Source organism: Paralichthys olivaceus, chromosome 10 (assembly GCF_024713975.1).
Source record: "Paralichthys olivaceus isolate ysfri-2021 chromosome 10, ASM2471397v2, whole genome shotgun sequence".
In the NCBI taxonomy this organism is placed as follows: domain Eukaryota; kingdom Metazoa; phylum Chordata; class Actinopteri; order Pleuronectiformes; family Paralichthyidae; genus Paralichthys; species Paralichthys olivaceus.
In genome coordinates, this window is record NC_091102.1 from 4,533,675 (window position 1) to 4,559,796 (window position 26,122).

General features: G+C 43.2%; 1 protein-coding gene across 15 annotated transcripts in view; it reads left to right on the forward strand.

Annotated features, from left to right (window-relative positions):
- LOC109637931 (mitogen-activated protein kinase kinase kinase kinase 4-like) overlaps positions 1-24,688 on the forward strand; it is a 70,142-nt gene extending 45,454 nt beyond the window's left edge. The window contains exons 11-32 of one of the 15 annotated variants that reach the window (XM_069532940.1): positions 208-280; positions 437-647; positions 2,649-2,810; positions 3,028-3,114; positions 4,732-5,040; positions 6,033-6,188; positions 9,530-9,811; positions 11,150-11,259; positions 11,742-11,902; positions 12,065-12,162; positions 12,746-12,924; positions 13,141-13,258; positions 13,688-14,143; positions 15,109-15,223; positions 16,272-16,460; positions 16,807-16,950; positions 17,972-18,106; positions 19,150-19,250; positions 19,758-19,907; positions 20,057-20,216; positions 20,670-20,809; positions 21,537-24,688. In XM_069532940.1, coding sequence (XP_069389041.1) covers positions 208-280; positions 437-647; positions 2,649-2,810; positions 3,028-3,114; positions 4,732-5,040; positions 6,033-6,188; positions 9,530-9,811; positions 11,150-11,259; positions 11,742-11,902; positions 12,065-12,162; positions 12,746-12,924; positions 13,141-13,258; positions 13,688-14,143; positions 15,109-15,223; positions 16,272-16,460; positions 16,807-16,950; positions 17,972-18,106; positions 19,150-19,250; positions 19,758-19,907; positions 20,057-20,216; positions 20,670-20,809; positions 21,537-21,620 — 3,620 coding nt within the window. In that variant the 3' untranslated portion in view covers positions 21,621-24,688. The remainder of the gene's footprint in view (positions 1-207; positions 281-436; positions 648-2,648; positions 2,811-3,027; positions 3,115-4,731; positions 5,041-6,032; positions 6,189-9,529; positions 9,812-11,149; positions 11,260-11,741; positions 11,903-12,064; positions 12,163-12,745; positions 12,925-13,140; positions 13,259-13,687; positions 14,144-15,108; positions 15,224-16,271; positions 16,461-16,806; positions 16,951-17,971; positions 18,107-19,149; positions 19,251-19,757; positions 19,908-20,056; positions 20,217-20,669; positions 20,810-21,536) is intronic. The other 14 variants (XM_069532942.1, XM_069532943.1, XM_069532944.1 and 11 more) reach the window with 14 other exon arrangements.
- The last annotated feature ends 1,434 nt before the right edge of the window (positions 24,689-26,122 follow it).

Below are 26,122 nucleotides of genomic sequence, written 5' to 3' on the forward strand. Positions count from 1 at the left end.
TCTTATAGCAAACTGGCTCATTTATGATTACGTCAGTGAAGACAAAGACATAAAAAGAGTTAGAACCTTAACTTTTAATTTAGATCAATGTTTTTCAGCAACTTTGACTTTTATGATGCTTCAGTTTTAGAGACATGTGTGATCTGTTGCACAATTTCACCTGAACATTTGAGCCACTTTTAAATTCTCCTTTGTTGTTCTCCACAGATGAGACTGAGTATGAATACAGTGGCAGTGAAGAAGAGGAGGAGGAGGCATCTGAGCAAGAAGGAGAGCCGAGGTAACCATCGTCAATCACTGAGTAGTTTCACTCATCGAATCCAGAGCAGAAAGAACATAGAAACTAAAAGAAAAGAAAAAAACTGCAGTGGATAAATATATATTTTTTCGATTTTTCATACTGTTTTAATTTCCTGTCGTCACGTCTTTCACGTAGCTCCATCGTCAACGTGCCGGGTGAGTCGACCTTGCGCCGAGACTTCATCCGGTTGCAGCAGGAGAACAAGGAGCGCTCGGAGGCTCTGCGCCGCCAGCAGCTCCTGCAGGAGCAGCAGATGCGCGAGCAGGAGGAGTACAAGCGCCAACTACTGGCCGAGAGGCAGAAACGTATTGAGCAGCAGAAGGAGCAGAGGAGGCGGCTGGAGGAGGTGAACTTTTCATACCTCAAGCTGAATTAATCACATTTCTTTATCGAAAGGATTTGATAATGATATCACTAGTATATCCATCATCTGATCTAGATTTAGAATAATACCTCTAGAAATCCTTTGGTTTGGCTCCAACAGATGTTCTCACTTTGTTTGTGACGGCGATGATGGTGTGAAGAACCAGTGGCACTCAGCCAGATACAGTTTATACATTATCTCTGTGTAATAGGATTAGCAACTTCTCAGAGGTTCATGGTTAGATTTATATTTTGATTATTTCATATAATAGACTCCAAAATCAATTTTCGGGCCGCGGTGAATAGAAATTAATCGGTGTCCCCAGAGGACGAGTTTGAAAACCCTGTAATTATCCCTTATCTGTTTGAGCTGTGGTCCTTTTACATTAGTGTCTGTGGGAGCTCGGGTGCATTTGTTCCTTAGAGAAAAATGTACAGTGATAGAAGAGAGAGGAAAGTGGACAGAGGGAGAGGGAGGGAGGGAGGGAGGGAGGGAGGGAGGGAGATGGTTATAAATTTGGACAGAAGTGGACTAAAGTAAATTCTCTGAAAGACAAGAAGGGGAAAAAGACATAACCAAGGAAATAAATGGAATTTGAAACTGTGAAATGATAGAAGAGACTGGGGATATTCAAACGTGCTCAAACAGAGAGAAGGAGCAGGTTTATATTAACGACACCTCAAAGTTGCGAGGCCTCAGTCACAGCGAGACAAGCAGTTTTTATTCTGGCTCATGTTTTCCCACAGCAGTCCCAGCTCGGGGCTGTTTTTGATTCATGACGATGCTTGTACATGACTCAGACATTAGGAGCTACAGTTGAACTCAGGCCACGACAGAGAAACACCATCGCACATGTGCTCTCCTGTTTTGATGGATCACCTCCCGTGGATTCACGGAGGCTTAGCTGCGAATCAGTGCAAACCTGATGCGTCATGATGCTAAAGCCACAAAATAAACCAATGTCCCGCGGTTCCCTCTGCACCTTTTCACGACCTGCTGACAGACAGGAATCAGGGTAATTTCTTCACGTGTCTGCTTAGAGAACCGGACGTCAGATAAACGCTCGTCAGGCTTAAGCTGTCATTCTGGTTAAGTGATGAAGAAGCTGGAAATGTTGACATGCTAAACATCTTTCCTGTCACTTCAGCTCATCTAGTGTCTGGATTTATTTATATTTTCCACGTTTACACCGGTAAATACAGTCACATGTGCCCCCGAGTAAAAAAAAAAAGAGTTTAAGACTTGAAAATCTTTGGCAGCGTGTGGATGAACAGATGGAATGTTTTTAAAAATTAAAAACATAGCACTCAAAATTCATCTGCTTTAACCCGATGGTAGCCGTGTTCATTTTGAAGTTTTAAGACTGGATCAAACATTTATATTCAATAATCAATTTTCTGTTGATTCATTTAAAAAATGTTTTTGTAAAACCCCTTTTTTGTGTACAGCTCAAAATCTAAAGATATTTAATCGTATTTTACATTTTTGAGTAAAGTGTTTTAACATCAATAAAATCTTGAAGAAATCCTCAAGAAAGTAAAAGAGACTCTCAGAATACTTGAAATGATTCTAATATAACATGATCGTTAATCTCAAGTGTTTGGTCTGATGCAACAGATTTTATTGCACCATTGACGCCTCAGCTCATCACATGTGTTGGGGCTTGTTCTCGGCTCCGGCAGGCTGACTCATGGATCGGTCTTAAGAAAGTGGTAGTGGAATGTTGCTGAAGTCATTCGCAATAACCAACTATTTACTCTGATGAAGTGTAATTGGACTCAACCATGATCCATAACGATCTGTCGTAAAATATCAGATACACAAAAGCTGCATGCAGGTCACATAATTCAAATCTTTGCACCATTTATCCAATCAAAAAGAATGATTAATGAAAAAATGCATGTGTGCAGACAAGTGTGCAAAAATCATGACGGAGAACTTTCACACTAAGCCGGTTTTATTTTTTCTTCTGTCCACCTGCAGCAACAACGGCGTGAGCGTGAGATGAGGAGGCAGCAGGAGCGTGAGCAGCGCCGGCGCGAGCAGGAGGAGAAGAGACGCGTCGAGGAGATGGAGCGGCGCCGGAAAGAGGAGGAGGAGCGCAGGAGGGCCGAGGAGGAAAAGAGGAGAGCCGACCGTGAACAGGTACGACGAGCCTGCGGTGTCGGATGAAGCCGTGGTGTTGAGGTCCTGCTAATAAATAACCAATTAAAGACAAACTTATTGGAAAAATGAACTGGGGAGCGATCAGGACACTTTGGCTTAACTTTATACTTTACTTAGTTTATGTTTTCACATTATTTGATGTAATTCGCTCTTTTCTGACTCGGAGCTCTTGTGCACGGCTGTGTTTGACTCTCAGGAGTACATCCGTCGCCAGCTGGAGGAGGAGCAGAGGCACCTGGAGATCCTGCAGCAGCAGCTGCTCCATGAACAGGCCATGCTGCTGGTGAGTGCCTGGCCGACTTGTTAAAATCATATTCACGTATGAGTTCTTTTTTCCTTATGAAAATATAGAAGTTCTTAAAATTGGCCCCCATCCTACGTCCTCCAGTCATCCCTCATGTCTTTCTTCAAATAGATTCGTCTCTGTCTTTCCCCTCTGCCTCTATTAATCTGTTTTCTTAATATTATTCCATCTGTTATTGAGTCCCAGTGGTTATTTTTTTTAATGTTTCCACAACTCCCAGGTTGTTAAATTTCATAATGCAGGTAGTTATTATTCCTCCGTTACACAAACCTTCCTGCTCCAGTTTTCCTTCAAATCTAAACCGAATCAAGTTTTTGGATCCGCTTCACGACGTTTGTAGATCCCAGCGGAGCCGTTAACGGCTGAGGTCAAAACATAATAAGTCTTCTCAGGTTTATTTCTCGGGATGTTTACTGGGCCCTGAGCGATGGTGATGTCATCCAACAGGAAGAGGGGGGTTTGTATGACTCTGTTGTTTTGTTTTTATTTTGAAAGGATTCTCCTCCTCTGGGGATCACAGAGGATATTCACATAATGAAAGGATATGACTCCTCGTATTCCTACTTCCACACTTCACACAGTCACTTTATCATCGGCTGCTCTGTCCAGTTCTCTGTCAGCGTTCATAAACTTTACTATGAAAGCAACATGCTTCCTCTTAGAGACGAATAAAAGTGTTACACATTTGCTTTGTGAAGATTTAAAAGAAATCTGATCCTTTTGATTCAAACTGTGTTTTTCTCTGTAGAGATGCAGCCGCTGGTAAAGTATCAAAACCTATAAAAATCATTATGGTCTTAATATTTCTGTGGTTTGATTGTTTTTGAGCAAAGTTAACTGCTCTAACAGACGCAACTGTGGTTGGGAGCAGGATTTAATCACATGTTTGACTTTTCAAAGAAAGCACAAGATTTACTGAAGTTATTAACGTTTTGTTTGGACTTTGGCTTATATATAATAAAAATAAAGAAAACCCTGCAGCACCAGCTTCAGCGCCGTAAAGTTTGGGTCTCATCAGTTAGAAGAAGACGGTTGCGATGAACATTATATCATAATATGTCTCTATGTGCTGACTTTAAATGTTCCGATAACGATACCAGCATCGTACATTTCTCAGATACTACCCAGGATGCCGGGTCGGGCATCGGCAAGTACAGATTTAATACTACATCTTTTTTAGTATAATGGTTTAATCCAGTTGAAACTGCAGTTTTCTTTATGCCTACGAACCGGCAGATGAACTGATTAGAATTTGGTGGTCAAAGATAGAAGGTGGCCTCACAAATGATTTAATGTTTTTAATTATGTTTGTCTGGAACATGGTATCTTAAGATCAAATAAAATGTTTACGTCTCAGTGGTCAAAGATCACAGTGACCTTATATGAATCAGGAAAAAAAAGGTTTGTGCAAATATATACACGGAAACTGCATTATTGGCGGAGGCATACAACCGTAGTGCTCTCAGGTGGAGTTAAGACTCTAATCTGCCAATTTGTTTATGTGTGAATATTTGAATATCTGAGAGGGAATTAAAGAGAATCCAAAGGAATTAAGTATTAAGTGTTTTAGCTCAATGTGACCCTCCCTGTACTCAGGAGTACAAATGGCGGGAACTTGAGGAGCAGCGTCAAGCTCAGAAGCTCCAGAGACAGCTGCAGCAGGAGCAGGCCTACCTGTTGTCCCTCCAGCAAAACCAGAACCTGGACAGTAGCAAAGCGGCCAAACCCCCAGAGAACCATGATCCCGATACTTTCAAACCTCCGGATACAACAAAACAACCGCAGAGCACTGACTCTGAGAAGACGCGGTCCAGTCACATCCACAGTCTGGAGAAAACTACAGACGCCGAGCGACCTGTCGCTGACCTGCAAGGCCCCGCCCCTGACTCTGAGTGTGTCAGAGAGGTGAACCCTCGCAGCTCGACCCCGTCACACTGACTCCTGTAGAATGCTTCCCTCTGCTTGTGTGTACTCACTCCCACTGCCTGGGGTGTGCTGTGTGGTCAGGTGATGGCTCAGCTGCTGGTGTGAGATGCACCGATGCTTTGTGACTATACGTGTAAATGTCTCTTTCTAAAACTCCTCGTCTGAATCTTCCAGTGACGTTGGACTAAAGTTGGGCAGCTTCTCTACATTTATACCTCTAGATGTAGAGCATTTCTTGATTGATTGCTTCGTGGGAAACATTATTTTCAAACTAGAATGGCACCAAATTGCACACACTCTTAGAGATCAGTCCTTTAACTGTACCTGGTGTAATTCATCGAGATCCATGAATTATTCCTGGAATACTAAAAATGTAAAAGAAACAAAAAACGCCCAATCTGGCAATACATGTCCCGTCCTTTCACCAAGTTTTGTAGAAATCTTTTCCGTCAGTAGTTTCTCCGTAACCCCTCTGAGAATAAACATCACGTTTGACTTTAGAAATGAACGGTACAAGCAAACGAACGTTCTTACCAACCAACGGTCGGGGGCGTTCACATACAGGAACCTCCTTGGCGGAGGTGCAAACACTCACAAGATACACAAACACAGTGATCGTTTCCCTCAGTGTCCTGGACCTCGGTGTGTGTCCTAACCTTCCTCCTCATGACAGATGCATGACACTCTTTGCTGGTCATGGTGCTGTTGTCGTACTAGCACGGATGTGGGAATATTGTGGCAACAATAACATTGCTGCCTTTGAGGAAGCGCTTTGATGACTTTTTCTAAAGTGCTCATCATACTCCCACTGGTAGAAATCATGTCTTAACAAACCGTAGCGTCTGGTGGCTTCTTTTCCACTCACCCTGCTCTTAATGTACTGACGCACACTGACCTCTGACCTCTCTCAGACCACTGCTGATGCTGCCGTCTGCGTGAACGTCCCTCATCTGTGCCTGTGTCCCCCTTAGGCTGATGAGCGATACCGGAAGAACATCCAGGGTTCTCCTCAGTCTGCTCAGACCAAACCGCCGCAGCCTCCGGTGCCGCCGCGCTCCGAGTCTTCCTACCCCAACGGGAACTCGGCATCAGAGGCGCCCGCCATGCACCGCCCCGTGGATCCACAGGTAACCACAGTAACCTCAAACCCCTCCCCCAGACCCTCTGTGAGCTCTTCCTTCCTCTTTACTTCCACAGCTGTCGCACACAGGCGGCACTTTGAGTTGGTGTGATGTTAAAGTTCGCCGCTGCTTTTCCTCCTTCAGTGTTGTCGGTTAAAGTGCAGATGGGGACACGGAGGTTTCAGCAACGTGAAGCAGATTCAGCATCTTCTCATTTTAAAAGCCGCTGTGTTCCCCTCATCCCTCGTACTGTTTGTTTAATCCTGTCCACAACAGGGTGAGAAGAGTCTGTGGGAGAGAATGAGTCACAAGCTTCTCAAACCACAACGTAAACATACATAGAGTCATATAACACATGTGTATGTCATATGATGCAGCCTTCCTGTTCACTCAGATGAGGGGCTCGGTCTCCACTGGAGATGCTGTGTTTTTATTTTTTGACTTCCTGTTAAATTAAAAGCTGCAGATCAGGTAACAGATCTGTGAATCCCGACAGTAGCGCTTAACATACGCCCCTTTCAGATCTGGTATTAACATCCGATCATGAGTGGGCAGCAAGTTTTTCAGTTGAACACCAGCATTAGAATGTGTCTAAGATGACCTCACACGTACGTCATTCCTGTTACCGAACACCAAATCATGTTTTATCCAGTCTGAACATACAGATGTTTGCATTCAGCTTAGTCTCCATATGATAGTCATGCAAAAAAAATGGCAACCTTTGACCTTGTGCATGTCGCTCTACTGGGAAACGAAAGCTTCATCTTCATCCAGCTGTTTCTCTTCTACTTACACCAACTCCAGATGTTGCCTGCTTCTTTAAAACCCCTTTTTTTCTTAAAATAATATCAAATCAAGTTTCTCTCTTTCAGCAGATTTCAAAATTAAATCCCTTTTTGAAGATTTGCTTGTATTTTTTTGCTGTTCTAGGTGTTTTAGTAGTTTAGCTTTTTTCCTGTGATTTCCTTCTTTTAGCTCAGCTCCTTTATGTTGGTTCATATGGAGAATTGATCAAATTGTGTGCTGTTGTTGAACTTCTCTTTCTTTTTACAAGGTTTCTGCAGGGTTCTTAACAAGTCTAAAAAGTCTAGAATGTAATTATCTTATCTAGAAATAAACAGTTGAAACCTGCAGAAACCCTGTTTCAACAAGAACTTGTGTTAATGTTAATGTTTAATCTCACGTGGCTGTTTTCATTTTCAGGAGATAGTGAGAGCATGAAACCAAACGTTGCCTTCATCTTAAAGAAAACTTTTTCCAACAAGGAAAATAAGAGATCACGACGCTGAATACATTTTCTTCTCCCATGACTAACGCTTTGATTGACAGCTTGTCCTCCCGTCAGATGTGTAATTACTGCAGAGTCACTTTATATCTCCAGGTGTGCACATGGTTGTGTGTTTGTGTGAACATGAGTGTGCCTGTCTGCTGGTATGTTGTGAGTTTGAACTCGACCGCCTCACTTTCTCTGCGCTGGTGATTAGAAACATCCATAATTCATTGGAACTCAGATTCGCAGCAGAGTGACTCAGACAGAATTAGTCATCTTCAAGTATTCAAAGCCACTAAGCGTGAATAATCACAGTTCAGTGAATATGTCACACAGAGGAATGATGCTGTAACATTGTACAAAGGGGGATGGGGGGTAATGATGTCACTGACGGGCACCGTATTTAACATTTGTCGTAATGTTAGAAGTGGATTTATGTGTTTTTTGTCATTAGGTGTGAGTCATCACATGTGACGCACACACACAGTCACACACTCACTTCACTGAGCACTGAATCAATGGCTTCATCTTCCAATCAGAGATAATTATATAGAAACTGCTGCTGAACTACTTTCATTTCCAAATTAAAAAAAAAAAAGCTGCAGTCAAAGAGAAGTGAGACAGAGAAGATCAGGGTTTAGATGAAAGAAATCACCCACTGTTAAATCTACAAGCTTTCTCTCCCTGAACATCATGTGTGCATGTTGTATGACCTGCACCCTGTGTTCCCGCCTACATGTATGTTTGCATGCGTCTTCGTTCGGCTCTCATTAATACAAACATCTTCGTGCTCGGTACTGGTGGTGAAGCTCAGGCCTCCTGAATCAAGCTGAAGGTTGTCTCGCCCTAAACATCCACAGCATGGCGCTGTTCGATCTCACCTAAGCTGCTTTCAGACGTGCACTGAAGTCTTGACGGAGAAGCTGCATGTGAGAATACAAATGTCTGAGTGAGCCCATGTGAGAATACAGCAGGAACATTTCCTGAAAATTCACAGCGACTTGGAAACACTGTGTTCTTCATATGTGCAAAAAAAAAAAACTCCAGAACATGTGTGGACACGAGGTTCATGTCTGAAACAAGCTTCAGTGTTGTGTGATCTGAATTAAAAGAAGAGACTACAGTTAAAGTAGAATATATACAGAGATCCCGTTTTTTATTAATTCAAATAGTCGTTTATTTGTCAATAGTTTTAAAGCTTTTGCTGAGATTAACTTCATCCTTGTAATTTATTATTTACTAGTTTGTGACATCATGTCTCTGCCTTTTTCAATCAGTTATTCTGAACAGCCATTAAATTGGATCCAATATTTTGTATAATATATAACTGAAGTGGTTCATTTTTCAAAATAACCATATTCCACAAGTAGAGTCTAATACATGTGACTCAGGATCCACTCACCTTCGCCTCTTCATTTTACTTCCTGTGCATTATTGTTGTTGTTACTGTCTTTTAGTTTTTGAGTGATCGTTCCTTATTCCCTGCTGTTGCAGTCATAACATGGGTTCTTTAGGGGTTCTGCTAAGATTTGGAGCCATATACCTTTTAACCACAAAATCCAAAATGCTGAAAAAGCTTTTACGAGAAGCAATAAAGCCAAATTTACTTAGTCCACCTTGTGAAATTCTCACCATCCATTACTCTCAACAAGAATGCTGTCAGATCAACAGAAACTCCTGCATCTTGTTCACGGGCCACCTAACATTGTGCAAGTATTGTGGTTGTGACGTTCACTGGTTCCCACAGGTTGAGAGTTTACTTGTGGTGGTGGGTGGCGCGCCATGTGGCCAAAGTGTGTATCAGTCTCTCAGAGCAGTTTACAGAGGGAGAGTGTAACCCAGGTTAGCTTAGTGTGTGGCTTAAAGTTATAAAAAGGTTATGAAAATTACATGAAACCAGGAATGCTCAATATACCACGTCTAAAAAGTCTTAATCTAAACCTTCACTGTGGTGTTCTACCAGGTCCTGTTTGGCTCCAATCTGACAAACTCCTAAAGATACCCTGAATTCCCAGAGTGCACTGCATGCAAACTGACCTGACCTGCCCCCCATTTGTTCTGTTTTGTTGTCTGTAAGGTCCGCTCCCACGTGGCCGCTGTAAAGAGCAGCGGCAGCGTGGCGTCAAACTCCTGCGCCGCCACGCCGCCCGTTGTGTCGCGCTCCTTCAGCGAGCCGCTCGCCCCTAGCTTTGAAAATCTTCACCTTCGCAACAACCAGGAACCCCAACACCATCACCCTCCTCCATCTTCATCATCATCCTCAACATCATCAACGCCTGCACGCACTGACCCACAACCCCACCCCCAGCCTAGGCCCTCGCCCCATGAACCGGCCCCTTCAGAGGAGGTCCCGCCCAGGGTAAGGACGGGAAGAAAGACCCCCGGTGTAGTCTGGCAGCAGTAGTTAGATACTTGACACAATTTTCTGTTCGCTGATCAAACTGCCATTATCCTATTAATAGCTTCCCACCCTCTGCCTGATTCTCTCTGCGGTGAACAAAACGTTTATATTGAATTTTCGTCTCATATGGTGCAGGCAGAAGCTCGTAGGGGAATTACAGATGATTTCATTAAATACATATAAAAACATACATTTTTGAATTAAGCAGATTGTTTGGCAGCTTTTAAATCACTTCTCTCCCCACAAACAGGACTTTTAGTCTCCAGTGAAATAGATTAGCTCTAAATCTGTTTCTCAGATACAGACATCACCAGAAAGCAGAAGTTAGCGTCTCTCCGTGTGATGTGCATCAGCGTCGAAACAAAATGAAGGTAGCTTGTTGTTTACAGGACCAGTTTTTAAAGTCATAGTAAAATCCTGCTGCAGACACTGAGACAAGGTTAAACACCACCTTTGTCCCTCCTCACCAGATGAATTTAGCTTTTTACTGATTTAAATTCACATAAAATATAACCTCAAAGAGCAAATAAGCAAATGTAGGCGAGAGTTCTGCACAGTTTTATTTCCGTCTGAATGTATAGGGCGTTGGTAAGTATAGGAAAGACAGGAAAAGTATCACGACCCATAAATGTGGGCAGTGAGAATTTAAAAAAAGAAAGATCTAAATTTATTCCCCCCCTGAGCCAAAGTTATCTGTCTTCCAGAAAAAGAAACCCTCTGTTACAAAGTGCTGCCAAGACCTAACCGTTTATTTTAGTTCCGATACACAAAATTACAGAAACTCACAGAAACATTAACAAACATAGACGCCACAAAAGTCATTTCAGTCTTGAAGTGCAGGAGCAGCATGTCACTAAGGAAGGACTGACCTCTCATTAACATCAGTACATCTTTTCCATTTTTCCCGCCTAACCTGAATTTCTAAACAAAGCAAAACAAAAATCTGTTCATGTTAATCACCATGACGATGGCTTCACTGACTGAGCTGAGCTTTGAATGCTACCTAAATGTTTTGCATTGGCTTTACTGGAACTGATGAGCGACTCAGGGTGAAAGCTGATTCGGAACCCAGGCGACTGGAGTTTTGTTTCACAGTGATGCTCTGGGTGTGGCTGGGAGATTGAGGGGTTTTAACAATAGTTAGAGCTCAAGATCAACAAGTATTGTGGTTCGGTGTGTCGCAGTTTTTAAGAAGTTCTTCAGTGGTTCAGCTCGGTAACGAGGCTGTTGAGATGCTGCTGTTGTAAAGAGTGTGTATCACGAAGTGTGAGCCGGTCACTGTGTTTATCATGAAAGGTTCCCGTCAGGACTACATCAAGGTCGCCTGTGTTGTCAAGGCGAGACTCGCCCCATCACCAAGGCAACACCCCTCAGAGCAGCCATGCGGTTCATCGCAATGCTGCCAGGTAAAGAGACCTCACCCTCTGATTTCTGTGTTTCCTTCTTCCTCACTTTTGTTTTTACTCTCTCAGTTTTCCTCCTCAGACTTCAGGTCGTTATTGTTCCTGTTCTTTTTAATATTCTGACTTTTTCTTTTGTAGTAATCTGACTTTATTCTCATTATTTAAGGACTCTATTCTTGTTATATTATCGAATTTATTCTTATAAAAATACGACTTTGTTCTGACTCTTTAATTTTATGACTTTTTTGTTGCAATAATCGAACATTTTTCTTGTAAAATTTTGACTTTATTCTTTAAATTTCATTATTTATCCCTTATAAGTTGCTTAATACTCGTAGCCTCTTGATTTAAAAATCATGATTCTTTGTCAGAATTAAAAAAACGACCTAATCGACAATAATAGCGCAGCATCACATCTGCAACTCCACCAGTTAGTAGTCACTGTCTCTTCAATGGCTCCACCTCTGACTCTGTTGGCTCCACAGTGCAGCGGAGCCTCGGCAGCTGTGGGAGCGGGTGGAGAAAGTGTTTCCCAGAGCAGCCAGTAACAGCGGCAGCGGAGGCTCCAGTTCCTCCAGCAGCTCCAGTAACTCCAGCTCTCAGCCCGGCTCTCACTGTGGCTCTGGAGAGAGATTCAGGGCTCGCTGTGAGTGCGCACACACCGAAACAGATCAGACGACAAAACTGAAAAATACCACCTGAAAAATATGCGTGCTGAAGAAAATACCACTTTTGATGAAGATGCTACACAAACAACATCACATTTTTTAAAACAGTTATCTGACCGTTTCACCTCCACCTCCTTTAGCCTCTTCCAAATCAGAGGGCCCGCCCCTCCAACGGCCAGAGAATGCTGGGAAAAAATCTGAGGAAAGAAGGGACTTGGTCAGGCCGAGCAGACCAGCGGTGAGAGTTGAAGCTGAGTGGTCAGCGCTGTAGCTCACTAGCTGGGATAGAAGTAGAAATATGTTTGTGTGCGTGAGTGCGTGAGTGTGTCATGTGACCTGCTCACCATCCGATGCAGTGATGTGATGAGACGGTTGTTTTATCTTCTGGCTGCGGTACCGCTCGCTTCTTCCTCCACTGGTTCCTCTCGCTCGGCAGCAGCCATTTCAACTCACTCTCTCTCTCTATCTAATTAACTCTCAATAAACATTTTCTTCTATCCTATTTGAGATGTTCATCTTTGCAGCTCTAATAACAATTGTCTCATTGTTAGAATTAATCCACTAACCTTACCTGCAGTAGCTTGAAGAGCCTCGGCTGAGACGTCACCTCCTCCCTCGCTTCATCTTTTGGCTTTGCCTTCACATTGGCTGGTGTTGCTCTGTAACCTCTCTTCCTCTCCCGCAGCTTTACTCTGTCCTGCTTTAAGATTAACTGAAATCTAATGTGACGTCTGAAATTCAACAGACGGAGAAAAATCAGCGAGAGATTAAAACAAACACCTTTGACTCTTGTTTTTACCCTTTCACCTCCTGACCTTTAGGACCTGACGGCTCTGGCCAAGGAGCTGCGTGCAGTGGATGACGTTCGCCCGCCGAATAAGGTGACGGATTATTCATCTTCCAGCGAAGACTCGGACACCACAGATGAAGACGATGATGAAGAGGTGGACCAGGAAGCAGGTGAAGAGTCGACCTCCGGCCCTGAGGACTCCAGAGCCGTGTAAGAGAAACTTCTGACCTCTTAGCAGGACCGCACAAAAACTACACAACTCACTTCCATGACCCAGGAAATAACCCATTATAATTTGGGGTTGAACAACATTTTTCGTTTATTGCTCAGAACAATCAATGGATAAAAACAAGCGTGTTGGCCTCATGTTCTTTGACATGAAAGTTCGAGTTTGTGTTGAAAAGCGGCTCCTCCTCTGTCCTGCAGTTCTTCCAGGCTGAGCAACGGAGAAACGGAGTCGGTGAAAACCATGATCGTCCACGATGAAGGCGAGAGCGACGCGGGGTCGACGCCCTGCAAAGACAGCACTCTGATTGTCAGACAGGTACAGGCTGACGTGACAGACAGACGCAGCAGGAACGCACCACATCCTCTGAGTCGTTCTGTCTTTGTGTATTTGGTTCATTCACACCCTGTGTTTTTCCATTTTGTTCCGTGTGATGAGCATGTTTCTTTTCTTTCATCCCCGATGGCGAGTAGCTCCAGCGTGTAGAGGCTTAGTGAAGGTTGAGCACTGAACCCCACAGATTTTAATTTAACTCTCATAAAGACCTGGAGCTAATTTCATAATAGGGACGCATCACATTTGTTCAGGTTTGTTGTATTTTCATGGAGGACTTTCAGATATAGACATGAAGTCAGAACCAGTACACACAACACAAGGTCTTTTTTCTAACACCAACAAACTACACAACAACTTACCATATTATCTAACCACGTAATTGACTACTAACGACTTTCTTCCCGCCTGTAGAATAGCCACTGTAGCGCGCCCTTTGCTCTAGCTAACACCTTCCCTTCCCCTGAACTCATCAGGAACGCATCTAGACCCAAAGTCGTCTACCCCTCTTTCTACTTCCAGAGTGCAGGTGATAACAGAAAGCGTCAGGGTCCCGGCCCGGGCCAGGCACAGACCGCTGGCCTGCTCGCAAGCTTTGCCCCGAGCCCTGGCCCGGGGTCAGGCCCGGGTCTTGGCCACCACACACCCAGCCCCCACCATCATCACCACCACCACCACCATCACCCCACACAGCACGCGGACAGGAACGGCTTTGCCGGCCGCATCCACCACCTCCCAGACCTGATCCAGCAGAGCCACCATTCCACCCCCTCCTCCTCTGCATCAAACTCCCCTTCCTCCTCCAGCCTCGCCAGCCCCTCCTCCATGTCCCCCCAGAGTCCCCTGGAGAAGCTCGGCATCCTCACAGAGGTATGTCCCCCCCTCAGCCCCAACACGGAGACCGGCTTAGTGTACAAAATCATCACCACCTGTTATAAGTGGGAGCACAGCAGAGTAGAACTCACTTCAGTCAGCTCATCGCTTGATTTGTCTTCTGTGTTTTTTGGGACGATGTAATGCTGGGAAAAACAAACAACCAACATTGGCAAGATTAACAGTTTAAATGCGGTAAAGAAAGACGAAATCAAAAGCATTGAAAAACAAGCAAAATGACCCAGAAAGGGTTAAAAAACAAATGAGAAACTGCTGATTCTGAAGTGGATTTCATGTCCTGAGTTTTTGAAGGGCGCCCTCTGCTGTCTGTAGCTCCACACCGACACACAGATGATGGAGGGATGTATTTCTCGCTCTGTTAGAAGAACAACTGGAAGACAAAAGAGGTTTTACTTTTCGCCATGTGAACGTCCTGGTGATTTTATTGTTCAAAGGTTTAGTTACTTTGGTTTAAAATAGATAAAGATCTGAAATTCTAATCCCGTCTCTCCTTGTGAGTTTTCTGAGATCAGGCCTGTTAGCTTTTCCCCCCCAAACACTAAAATCTCATTTTATCACTTGATGTCGCCTATTTTCAACAAACACATCATATTCTCGCATTTTCCTGAAACAGATTAGCGAACAGGGCAGTTAAGAGGCGTAACGGCAAGTATGTTTCCCATGAATTTACTTAAGTTATGATTCCCATTTTGTTCTCTACATGTTTTTACCCTTCATCATTGGTTTTGCCGTTTTCCCTCCGTATTTTTGATTTGACTGAATGCCCATTTTATTTGCATGCACCATGAGATACCTCAGTTTGCCGACTTGTTTGACCACATTGTGTCGTTAACGTTCGTCCGTTGTCTGATGCTGTAAATACATTGTTGATTTTTCAAGATGACATTCAGAGCTGTGATGTTCTATCACCCCTGAATCATGTTCTCTCTCCCTCTCTGTAGAGCCAGTCGAGTAACAACATGCAGAAACACAAATCTTCCTCCTCCTTCACCCCGTTTATCGACCCACGCCTCCTCCAAGTCTCTCCATCCACTGGCAGTGCCCTCAACAATGTCGGTATGTTCCTTCCATAGATAAAAACGTAGACGTAGACTCTGGGCCTGGAGAGTGAGGTGGTGTCTGAAACCTGTGTTATCTCAAAAGGACCAGCAGAGGGCGATGAGAAAATGATTTGACTTCTCATTTGATTTATAACGTCAGGAGTTTATGTTTCAATCTCTAGTTTAAAGTCTTTCATTTAGTAAATTATGGTCCATTAAAAGTCAAGCATTTTCCACTTATTTCCCACTTATCCAAATATGGTTACTTCTAGTTTCACACACAAACCAGTGCGTGACGTCACTTTCCCAAAGTGGCTCCTGGGAAAAAAAGGTAGAAACTCATCCCCAGAACTTTGAAGCTGCGGATAATGAATCATATTAAAATTAGGATGGGACTCAGAGCGCTCAGGCCCAACAATCCCATTATAAAGCTGCTTCTCTGAATATCACACACTCATAGATATCATCAGGCACATGATCCACTGTGATCATGTGCCTGATTTTCGTAATGACAGTCCACGAATTATTCCACGAGAAACGAAACGTTGAAAAAACGCCCGAAATTCCGGGATCTGTGGGTTGAGTAGTTTGTGCGTAATCCTGCTGAACGACAAATGCAGAAGAAAAGGGAGGAACCGGCTGTAGAGATCCTGTGTGTGTGTAAAACAGCAGCAGTTAGCGTGGATAGCGTAGAAAATTGTCCACCCATGTGCTGAATCATTACCGCACCCAGAGCAGCTGGTGACCTGCTGCTGCCCCTTCACTATTTTGACTTTGCTCAACGTGCACTTAGTCACTGATTAGAAGGGTTTAGATTTTCCTACAGATGAAGAGACGAGCATTGGCCAAGAGGAAATGTTGCCTTGGCTTTAGAGACGTTCGGAGGTTGTGCTGCTTGTTTTATGTCCCACTTTACATATAACAAAGCTTCTTCTCTGAGCTATGATTAACAAATCAAAAAGAAGGCGCTCCACCAATCTTTCTAATACTGGACCATTTCACTGCCCCCCCCCCCCCCCCTCCCCTGCCTGGTAAACTCTACATCCTACACCGTCCTACCTAAGCCCCTCCCTTTGACCTTCTAGGTTACGCAAATGACGCCCGGCTGGCAGAGGCGCTGCGGGCCGACCCATCTCGGAAGGGCTCCGTGGTCAACGTCAACCCGGTCAACACTCGCCCTCAGAGCGACACGCCAGAGATCCGCAAATACAAGAAGAGGTTCAACTCGGAGATCCTGTGTGCCGCGCTCTGGGGTAAGAACGGAGAGACACTGTTGATTAGTGGCGTGGTGATACGACCGTCATCAAATGATAAAACATCTCAACACGATTCTCTTTAGTCTGTGCACTTCTTCGCATGGGACAGAGGCAGAGCTGTGACAGGATGCAAGAAGCAAATGTCCCAAAAACTGTCAGACAGTTCCTCCAGTCTTAGTCAAGAATCATAAAATACCAAGTGATTCTTACTATTACAATCTTCACCACCTGGGGGCAGCAAGGCACCAATAAGTCTGTACTGTGATGACGACCAGACTGCTGAGTGTTTCCAGCTGTGGTCAGTTTTGTTTGGGTTTTCCTAAACATGTGTCTCCGTGTGTAGGAGTGAACCTATTGGTCGGAACAGAGAGCGGGCTGATGCTGTTGGATCGGAGCGGTCAGGGGAAAGTTTACCCTCTTATCAGCCGACGGCGCTTTCAGCAGATGGACGTCCTGGAGGGACTGAACGTTCTGGTCACTATATCAGGTACACACACACACACACACACACACGTACATGGGCAAACTCACACATTTTGCAATCATACAGACGCAATAATGGTGCAAATAAACACAAAAGCATGGATAAGTAGTGTGTGTGTGTGTGTGAGAGCTTGCTATGTCATGTTCACACACACACACACGTGCATATATGAATGAAAACCCACCAAACCCTGCTCATTGTGCATCTGTGTGTGAAGTTGCATAAATGTTTTCATCCCAACACACAGCTCTGAGTCCCACGACTTCTCAGATTGAAAGCACATCCCACATCCCACTTCTTACTTCTCCTCTTTCTCAGTTTCACACAGACAGTCAGAAGTGTCACAACAGATACTTTCTGGCCAAACGGATGTTGAGTAAATCTCTGCTTGCGGAGAGCGCGTCATGTGTGTGTACAATATGTAGCGCTGACACACATTCAAGCTTTTTTTCACGACGGAAGGAAATACCACAGGGAAACATGCTTCTGTTTGTTTTCGTTAACAACGTGTAGAATATGCGTCATGGGAAAAGTAGTATCATCAATTTGTCCACACGTAACATCTTGTTGAAGAATCATAAAATGCAAAAAATATCAGCCTGTGAATGGAGGTTCCCTTTTTATCAATGTGTCCTGATTGCTTTGCACTTCATTGTTGACTTTATCTACAGAACTGATTGATAGTGTCGAGCGTTTGTGTTTTAGGAATCAAGGAATATTGCAGCAACTTTAAAAGTAGTTGACAGAAAGAAAAAAAAAACAAGATGAGATACATAGTTATCTAGAATATTCCTCAGTGCCCTTCAATAAAATCAAGCTGAACCAAATGTCACACACTCATAGAAATCGATCCTCTGAATCCCCCCTGCCCCTGATCAGCACCATAATCTAAAGAGTTCTTCCTCGGCCCATTCTGCGTCTTTCCACCGAGTTTCTAACGGTTATTTTTGTGTAATCTACTGTTACGAAAACCTGTAGATGAAAATGTGTTAGTCCTGATTCGACCTTTCTCGATCGATGGCAGGTAAGAAGAACAAGCTCCGTGTTTACTACCTGTCCTGGCTGAGGAACAAGATCCTGCACAACGACCCCGAGGTGGAGAAGAAACAGGGTTGGACCACTGTGGGAGACCTGGAGGGCTGCGTCCACTACAAAGTCGGTAAGTTGCGTTCTCACGGTGAAATAATAACTTAGAAGAAAGCTTGCGATGACTGTGAGTAAGTTATAGTGTGGCCTCACTGTCACCTTAGGGTCTAAGGTCCTTTTCAGACCTGGTAACAACCGTAACAATCACTTGCTGCCGCTCAGCTATGAATGATTTTACCAATTTAAGAAAGCGTATATTGTGGCGGCTGTGACATCCAAATGAACGTATGGACACTTAGATTTGATTCATTGTAAATCTGTCCTGGAAGTTTTATCGTCTCTCATCCTTTTCTCTGTCTTTCTGTTGTTGCCTGTAAAATAAAGTCACAAAAAAGAAATTGTTGACGTTGAACTCTACAACTTGAGACAGTTAAGTTCATTGTGTGAAATTGTTGTGTTTGATCTGTGTAGATACAGTTAAGCATCTTACACTTAAGGACGAGTTAATGCGTCATCATCGTTTCACAACACATCGCTCTAATAGATTATGTATTGAGGAAATATCAGCTTTTAAGTTTTAATCAGTTTTTTATATTCAACAACCTGCTTTGTCCTCTTCTTCCTCATCTGGACTCAAACAGGAGAGTTAATATTTGTACACAAGCATGTCACTGATAAAAGCTGGAAGGAAAGCCCTTAGTTAAGTAACACTGCAGCATTCGATGGGACATGTCCTGTCTAAAACTCAGAATGTCCTCGATGATGGTAGTGTCACTGAGCCTGGACGGAAACTTCCTGTTGGAAACCCCTCTCCGCTGCTCACAACTGTCAGTCATCACATCTATTTCCTGTCCAGGAATTTTACTTACATGTGTCTGAATTGGCGGGAAACCAAGTCTCACCCACTGATTCAAGTTCTCTTGTGCAGATGTTTGTTTGAGGAAGTTAAATGTTGAGACATTTTTCAAAACTAAGACACATTAGCAGAATTCTAAATCTTTTAATTTAACTCATACCCTCTTTTTAACATTTAAATCCTAATAAATCATTTTCTCCTCCTGATGCTGATCATTTGTTATCGTGTCCTAAAGTTTTATTTCTGTGTTTGTGCTCCAGTGAAATATGAGCGGATCAAGTTCCTGGTTCTGGCTCTGAAGAACTCGGTGGAGGTCTACGCCTGGGCACCTAAACCCTACCACAAGTTCATGGCCTTCAAGGTGAGAGCATGTCATTTGATTAGCTTAGCTTGATAGAACATGAGTTCATTTAACAATTGAGTTTATGAGAACAAAAAATACACATATTTCCAAAGCTGATTCTATAATTTCGATCTTTCTTGTATGTACCAACACCTGATTTTATGTAGACCACGATTAATCACAGCTGATGGGAGCCTGTCACACACATATCTGTGTTTACGTTTGCTAATATGCACCAACATGAAAACTTTTGTGTAATTCAAGTTCAGGATCGTCCCCCAGAAAAAAATGAGCCAGCCTCTATTTAAAGTCTTCATATATTTTTATGGCTGTATTCTTACCCAGAATGCATGCTGATGCCAAGGTGTTGTTTTCACTACAGATTCATTGAAAACTGTTTGTTTTGCTCTCTGTTAATATTTATCCTCTCTGATAAACACTGATGTCATGCTCACGCTGCTGCTCAATGACCAATCAAAACAGAGGAAAATAACCCAACTCGTTTTTCTGGCGTTTGTCCTTCAGTCTTTCGGAGACTTGGTGCACAAACCTCTGCTGGTTGACTTGACCGTGGAGGAGGGGCAGAGGCTAAAGGTCATTTACGGTTCCTCTTCTGGATTCCACGCTGTGGATGTGGACTCTGGGGCTGTCTATGACATCTACCTACCCACACACGTAAGAACAACTAAAAGAATATCTCACTTACATGTTTGCTAAAGAGTTAAATGATATATATCAGGGTTGTAGCTCACTAACTCTTCTATGATTTGACTTCTCTTCTTCCTCCCATGTCAACACTGTGCTGGTTTTGTGTTTCCCTGCAGATCCAAACCCATATCCAGTCTCACGCCATCATCATCCTGCCCAACACCGACGGCATCGAGCTGCTGGTGTGCTACGAGGACGAGGGCGTGTACGTGAACACCTACGGGCGCATCACCAAGGACGTGGTGCTGCAGTGGGGGGAGATGCCCACCTCAGTGGGTGAGTCTCAGGGGAAACAGCTGCACAAACACACGCACACAAGTTTTTCTTTGTACCTTTTTACCAAACCACCTGCTAAAACGACGAATGTCTATTTGTCTAAAATGTCAGAAGAAAATACAATGTTTAAAAAAAAAAAAAGATAGAAAGAATATATTTCAGTTTGTGTAGGATTTCTTTCTGAATTGTGTGATCAATAGAAATAAAAGTTTTCATATCTGTGCCTATTGGTAAACACAGATATGAGTGTCAGCCCATATGAATATTCAACTGATCAATCCTGTTTATGTTCTTTCTTAATGTTTTTGCAAAATGAGTGAAAAACTTGTTGAAGTGGGCGTCGCCTCCTCCATCGAGTCGGACCGTTCTTCTGCGTTTTGCATTAATGCATTTTTAAAAAGACCTCATATTTTTGAATACCAGTACATTTATTACGTACGTATCTCTCTGCAGCATACATCCGTTCCAACCAGATCATGGGTTGGGGGGAGAAGGCCATAGAGATCCGCTCGGTGGAGACCGGCCACCTGGATGGTGTCTTCATGCACAAGAGAGCCCAGAGACTCAAGTTCCTCTGTGAAAGAAATGACAAGGTGAGACAACGCGTACGCATCCATCTACACTGCGTATTGACAAAGAGCTCTGTGTTGACTTTGTAATCTGATCCGTGAGCTAGGATTAGTTTCTTATTGGCATCGGAATCAATAACATCTGAGTCGTCTTCCAGTAAAGCTGAGTATCAAGGAAAAAGGTCCTAATGTTACCAGAATGACGCAGGTATAGCAATAAGCTCACAGTCGACCAAAGAAAACATTTCTTCCTCAACAGGAAACAATCTCCGGGTTCTTCAGAATAGACTCCGTTGCACAATCTTTAAAAGTTATGTTTTAATTCTTGTAGATTAACGTCATATTTCTTCTTCTTTAACCAACATTTTAAACCACAACAAATGTTTTTGATGCTTGACTCGAAACCATCGCTGAAGGGAATCTGCGAGGAAACCGATGAGCCATTCAAAGTGAATCTGGTCACAGATTTGAAGCCACAGTTTGCAGCCCAGAGGATTTCTAAAGTCACTTTCTGTTTGCTCAGCTGCAGAAGTAACTTCACTCTGCTCTACTTCCTCTTCTCGTCTAAAATTTGTCGGCCTTCTATGGCGGAAGTGAAGTAAAGATTTGAAATCCTTCTCCTCTTGCTGTGGTTCCTCAGTTTTGATTTTTCTCTCGAAATTTATTTTTTTATAAAACTCCAACTTTTTACAAAACGAGTGAATGGAGCTTGTGATCATATCTGGTGTTTAAACGTCTGTCTCCTCCTCAGGTGTTCTTCGCCTCCGTTCGGTCTGGAGGCTCCAGCCAGGTCTACTTTATGACTCTGGGCCGAAGCAACCTGCTCAGCTGGTAGAGGTCCACACCTGCCCTCCTCCTCCTTCTCCTCATCTTCCTCGATGTCCTCCACCCTCGCTAACACTGGATCTCAGAACCCAACGTCGATGTCTCGTCAGCCCTCAGAAAAGAGAACAACAATCAACCGGACCTTTGTTGAAGCGGTCAACTGCGACCGCTCTCTCTGGAGTTTCAGTCTCCGGGGGCGACCTGCCGCACAGCGACGACCGGTCCCACCGTCATCATGCCCTGAAATTACCTGAAGTGACGTCTTGTGTATAAGATTAAAATCAGTGACTAATTAATACATGAAAGGAAGTAGAAATAACTTAAATGTGAATTCAAGACAAGTGGGCAATCGCAAATGGGATCGATTTTGTACGTCTGCATCGTTTCCTGTGCTCCTCGGCTGCTCAGTAAGCTTGAGGTCTTCTACTACTACTAGTACTGCTACTACTAGTACTGCTACTACTAGTACTGCTACCACTATTATTACTACTACTGCTACTACCTTCTGCGGGTCTGCCTCTTGTAAGGGAGTATCCCCTCTGCCCCATGTTTTTGCCCTCCGCCTTTTCTCGCGAGCATTTCATGGGGCTGGTGGGGCCGGAGTCTGTCGTATTAATGCTACGGTGGTGTGTGTACATGTACTTCTGTTTGGTCCAATTACTGCTGACGTGCTGGTTAGAGGTCCAGACCGTCAGCCAGGGGCGGAAACTGTAAACCGCTGGAGCTGGTGGGACATCACGGTGACGAGCAGATGGCAGGAGCCTGATTTCCGAGGTTTCACTGTAAGTCGGGATTCAGTCGGAGGGGTCGTGTGTGTGAGTGTGTGTGTCATTGAAGTGTTGAGCGGACAGGTGCTTTAAAGAAAACATCGAGAGGCGGTGATGAGAGAAAGAAAGAGATGTTGAAGCAGATGGATTTCAGAATAGTATTTTTTGAATTGTAACTATTATTATTCCTTGAAGATTAGTGTAACTATGTGGAGTTAAACATGTCTTTTACCTTGTTTTTTAAAGATTCACACACATCCACCCATAGTCCACACGGTTAGCTTGCTTTTACTCCGAACCCACAGGAGTGCGAGGTGCGTTTGACTGAGAAGAAGGTGACGTGGGTGTGGTCCAAAAAAAGGTTAAATAGAATAAAAAGGTGTCTATGTACAATAAAAGTTAATTTAATCTTCCAGGTGGAGTCAGTGGTCATGTTTTTCTCACCGGTCAAACATGGACGACTGAAACTCAACGCGGGTCAGGAGGTGACCCGTCGTCTCTCAGCTGGAGAAACTTGAACTGCTGTGAATATAGTTGAATATAAAATGGAGGAGAAAAAACGATAATGGAGTGATAGAGTGGAAGAGAAGGTTCAGTGTGTGCGTGCGAGCGAGTGCGGTCGGAGAGTTCGGCGTCATCGGCGTATCGGTTTATCTTGGCAGAGAGGTGAACGTGTGGTCAGCAGCAGAGTCTTTTCTCTGGGAGGTGGTTCTTCCATTTCATTTTTCTTTTTCCAAATCATTTTTCATTTGTATCATTTTGTATGAATGCAATGCACTAAGTGTCCAGAATGTAGAAAGACATATTACTGTGTGGTGGTCCAAGGCATGAGATGATGTTTGTTTTTGCTTTGTATCTTGTCACAAGTGATCGAATCCTAGATGTTCAACTATTTGAGTTAAGGCGACCGGAAGCTGCGGCAGCCGAGCCTCTACGTCAGGTGTAGATATTAACCCGGGGGGGGTGGTGGAGTGGGGTCGGGGGCGATTATGTATTTGTTTTGCAACCTTTGCCACAGCTGTTAGAGTGCGTGAGCTTTGAGCTGAGGATTTCTCTGCGAGTCCACCCTTTACCATCGAATGAGGACACAAACCTTTCCCTTACATTTTGGAGCAGAACTTTCCCCTCACTCTAATGTTGGTGAAGAAACTGAAGACGAAATCCAACTTTCTTTTTTCACAATTTCAGTGCCCCCCCCCCCCCCTCCCCCCACTTCCTGCTCCAGCTGTTATCTCTCGGATCGTCTGTATATGTGAAAGACTGAGCAGCAAACTGCAGCATCGATCTCCTCCTCCAGGCTCGGCCGGAGTTTCCACGCTACTCTGGGAAATTACACATCGTTCATTGAGAAGAAAACAAGGGAGAGTTGAATTCGTGCTGTGACCTCATGTCCAAACACGTCAGGTCACAAACAAGTTCACCTTGGGTGTGTTTTTCCCCCTGACGACAACAATTAACACAGGACGCTCCCTGCCCTTGTACAGAGAAGCTGTGTGGACCCCAGTGCTGTGTCGTCTGAGGTCTGTGTGTGCAGTAGTACCCGTGTCTCTTATTGCATCAAGGCCTGTATCGACTTCATGGAATAAAAAAAACGTGGTTATTATTGATATTCTCAATGGGTTCAAGTTTTACGTCTATATCTAAGAAAAAACAATCAGTCGCCAACTCACATTGGGAAAAAAAAAAAGTGCCAAGAGGGCAGCACTTCAAAAACATGTAAACATAGTATTATGAAAACCACTACTTGGAAATGTTTTTCTTTCAAAACAAAAAAAATAAATCACTTGAAGCATTGTGAATTTTTGAGTTTTAGAGCTAGCGGAGAGGCTTAACTATAGTTTCTGTTGTTTCTGTAAGTCTACGTACGCGTAAATATGCGACTGCGGTGGTTTAATATTATTCCGCTCACCTTAGGTGGAGAAAATGTTTACAGGGGCAATGTTTTGTTACACTAATGTGCATCACAGTATTTATGTTTAACTTGGTTCTTTGTTTTCGAGCCCTTTTTGGATATTTCTTTTTTTTTCTTTTTTGGGTCATGTTCCCCACCCCACTGAATCACCTACATACAAAACAATAAAGAACACACGTGTTGTTCATTTCAGGTATTCACATAGCGCTGCTTCGACGTGGAACCATTGCAGTCATGTTCCCTGCTGGCTTGGACGTGAGGCGACGTATTTTTTTTCCTCTGCTGTTTCTGCCATGCTACTCTAACTTATGTCCTCTGTGTGTATGACAGGAAGTCGTGTATTTTCCTGGAGGCTTTTTTTCTTTGAATAAACTTTAAAAGTAATTTTAAAAAGAAAAATGTGTCTTTTGTCTGTGACGAGCTTCTGCTGCCGCTTGTTCCACAAACGCACGCACGCACAGAAACATGTCGTAACAAGCGTTGGTAAAGTTAAACATTTCAAACACGTTGGATCGATTTCAACATTTTTTTTTTTTGCAGATTGCGACTTTCATATTTCCATGAAAAGGCAATTTTTTGGTTTTTTTTCAAATAGACCTACAATCTGCAAGTAACATCAAACTGAAATGATTCAACATGTGAACCATTCATTTATTCTCAATGCAGTAATGTTGTATAATCCATTCACACGAAGAAAACAGTATGTGTGTTGTAATCTTTCACTTCCTGTGTGTCTGATTTCAGAATGTGTTTGTCTGAACTCTCCTGAAATAAGAGAAGTAACGACAGAAGTCATTTTCTGTGGATGGAAGAGGATTGTGTTTTTCTTTGAAAGTTAAATGTGTCGACGCTGAGACATTGAGAAACAATTCACCTTCGTGCAGTTTGGTGGAAACAATACTTTCATCACTTCTGCATCAAAAGCTCTCGACAAAGCTCTGAGGGAATTTTCACAACTTTACATTCATGGACGTTTATCACTCAAACTAAAATGAAATGTTTAAACTTATATTTGAAGTTCCTAACATGTAAACAAGGGGTTTTGTGTCATGGTGATAATTTGCTTAATTTGATCAGTTTGACGTCTTAAGACAAATTGAATATAAGCTTCAATTATTGTTGATGCTTTATTGTTAGCGGAAGTTTTCCAAAGGGGGATTTTGCTAAAATGTAATACCAACTGAATCTTTGTCATCGATGAAATACAATATATATAAACCAAAATCCATTATTGCAACCATCGTCTCAAATCTGCAACCTTTGACTAATGTTTCACAAAAAAGTTTACATCGTTCTGATTAGTTTTTTTTCTCATTTTTATTTGCTGAAGGTGACAAATATTCAAAGATTCAAGATATCAAAACAACTTCATCATATATTTCATTTACTACTGTAGAAATAAGACTTTCTAATGAATTCTTGCCGCTGCACTATGATCGTGCCACCAGGAGGATTTTAAGATGTTTTGCTGTTTTCAGACGAGTGAAGTGAACCGACAGTTGTTGAGCAGTTAGTGACAGTCGGGCCGTCGGTGTGTTTTTCTGATGCTCTGAGTGGCTGGAAGGTAAATTCTGTCGGACTAAATCTGAGCTCCAGGATGTTTTTTAAGAGCACAAGACGATTTGGAGAATTCCCAAAATATGCAACACTTCTTTCTCAACAGTCGAGTTTAATGGACGGTTTGTTCTGTGTCAGTCACCTCTAACCCTGCAACAGATAAAGATAACTGCATAATCCTGCACGTGAAAGGATGATTGTAGTTTACCTCATACCAAAAATACAACAATAAACACATTCATTCCAATTAGGGATCGATTCTGACGACCTGAGCAG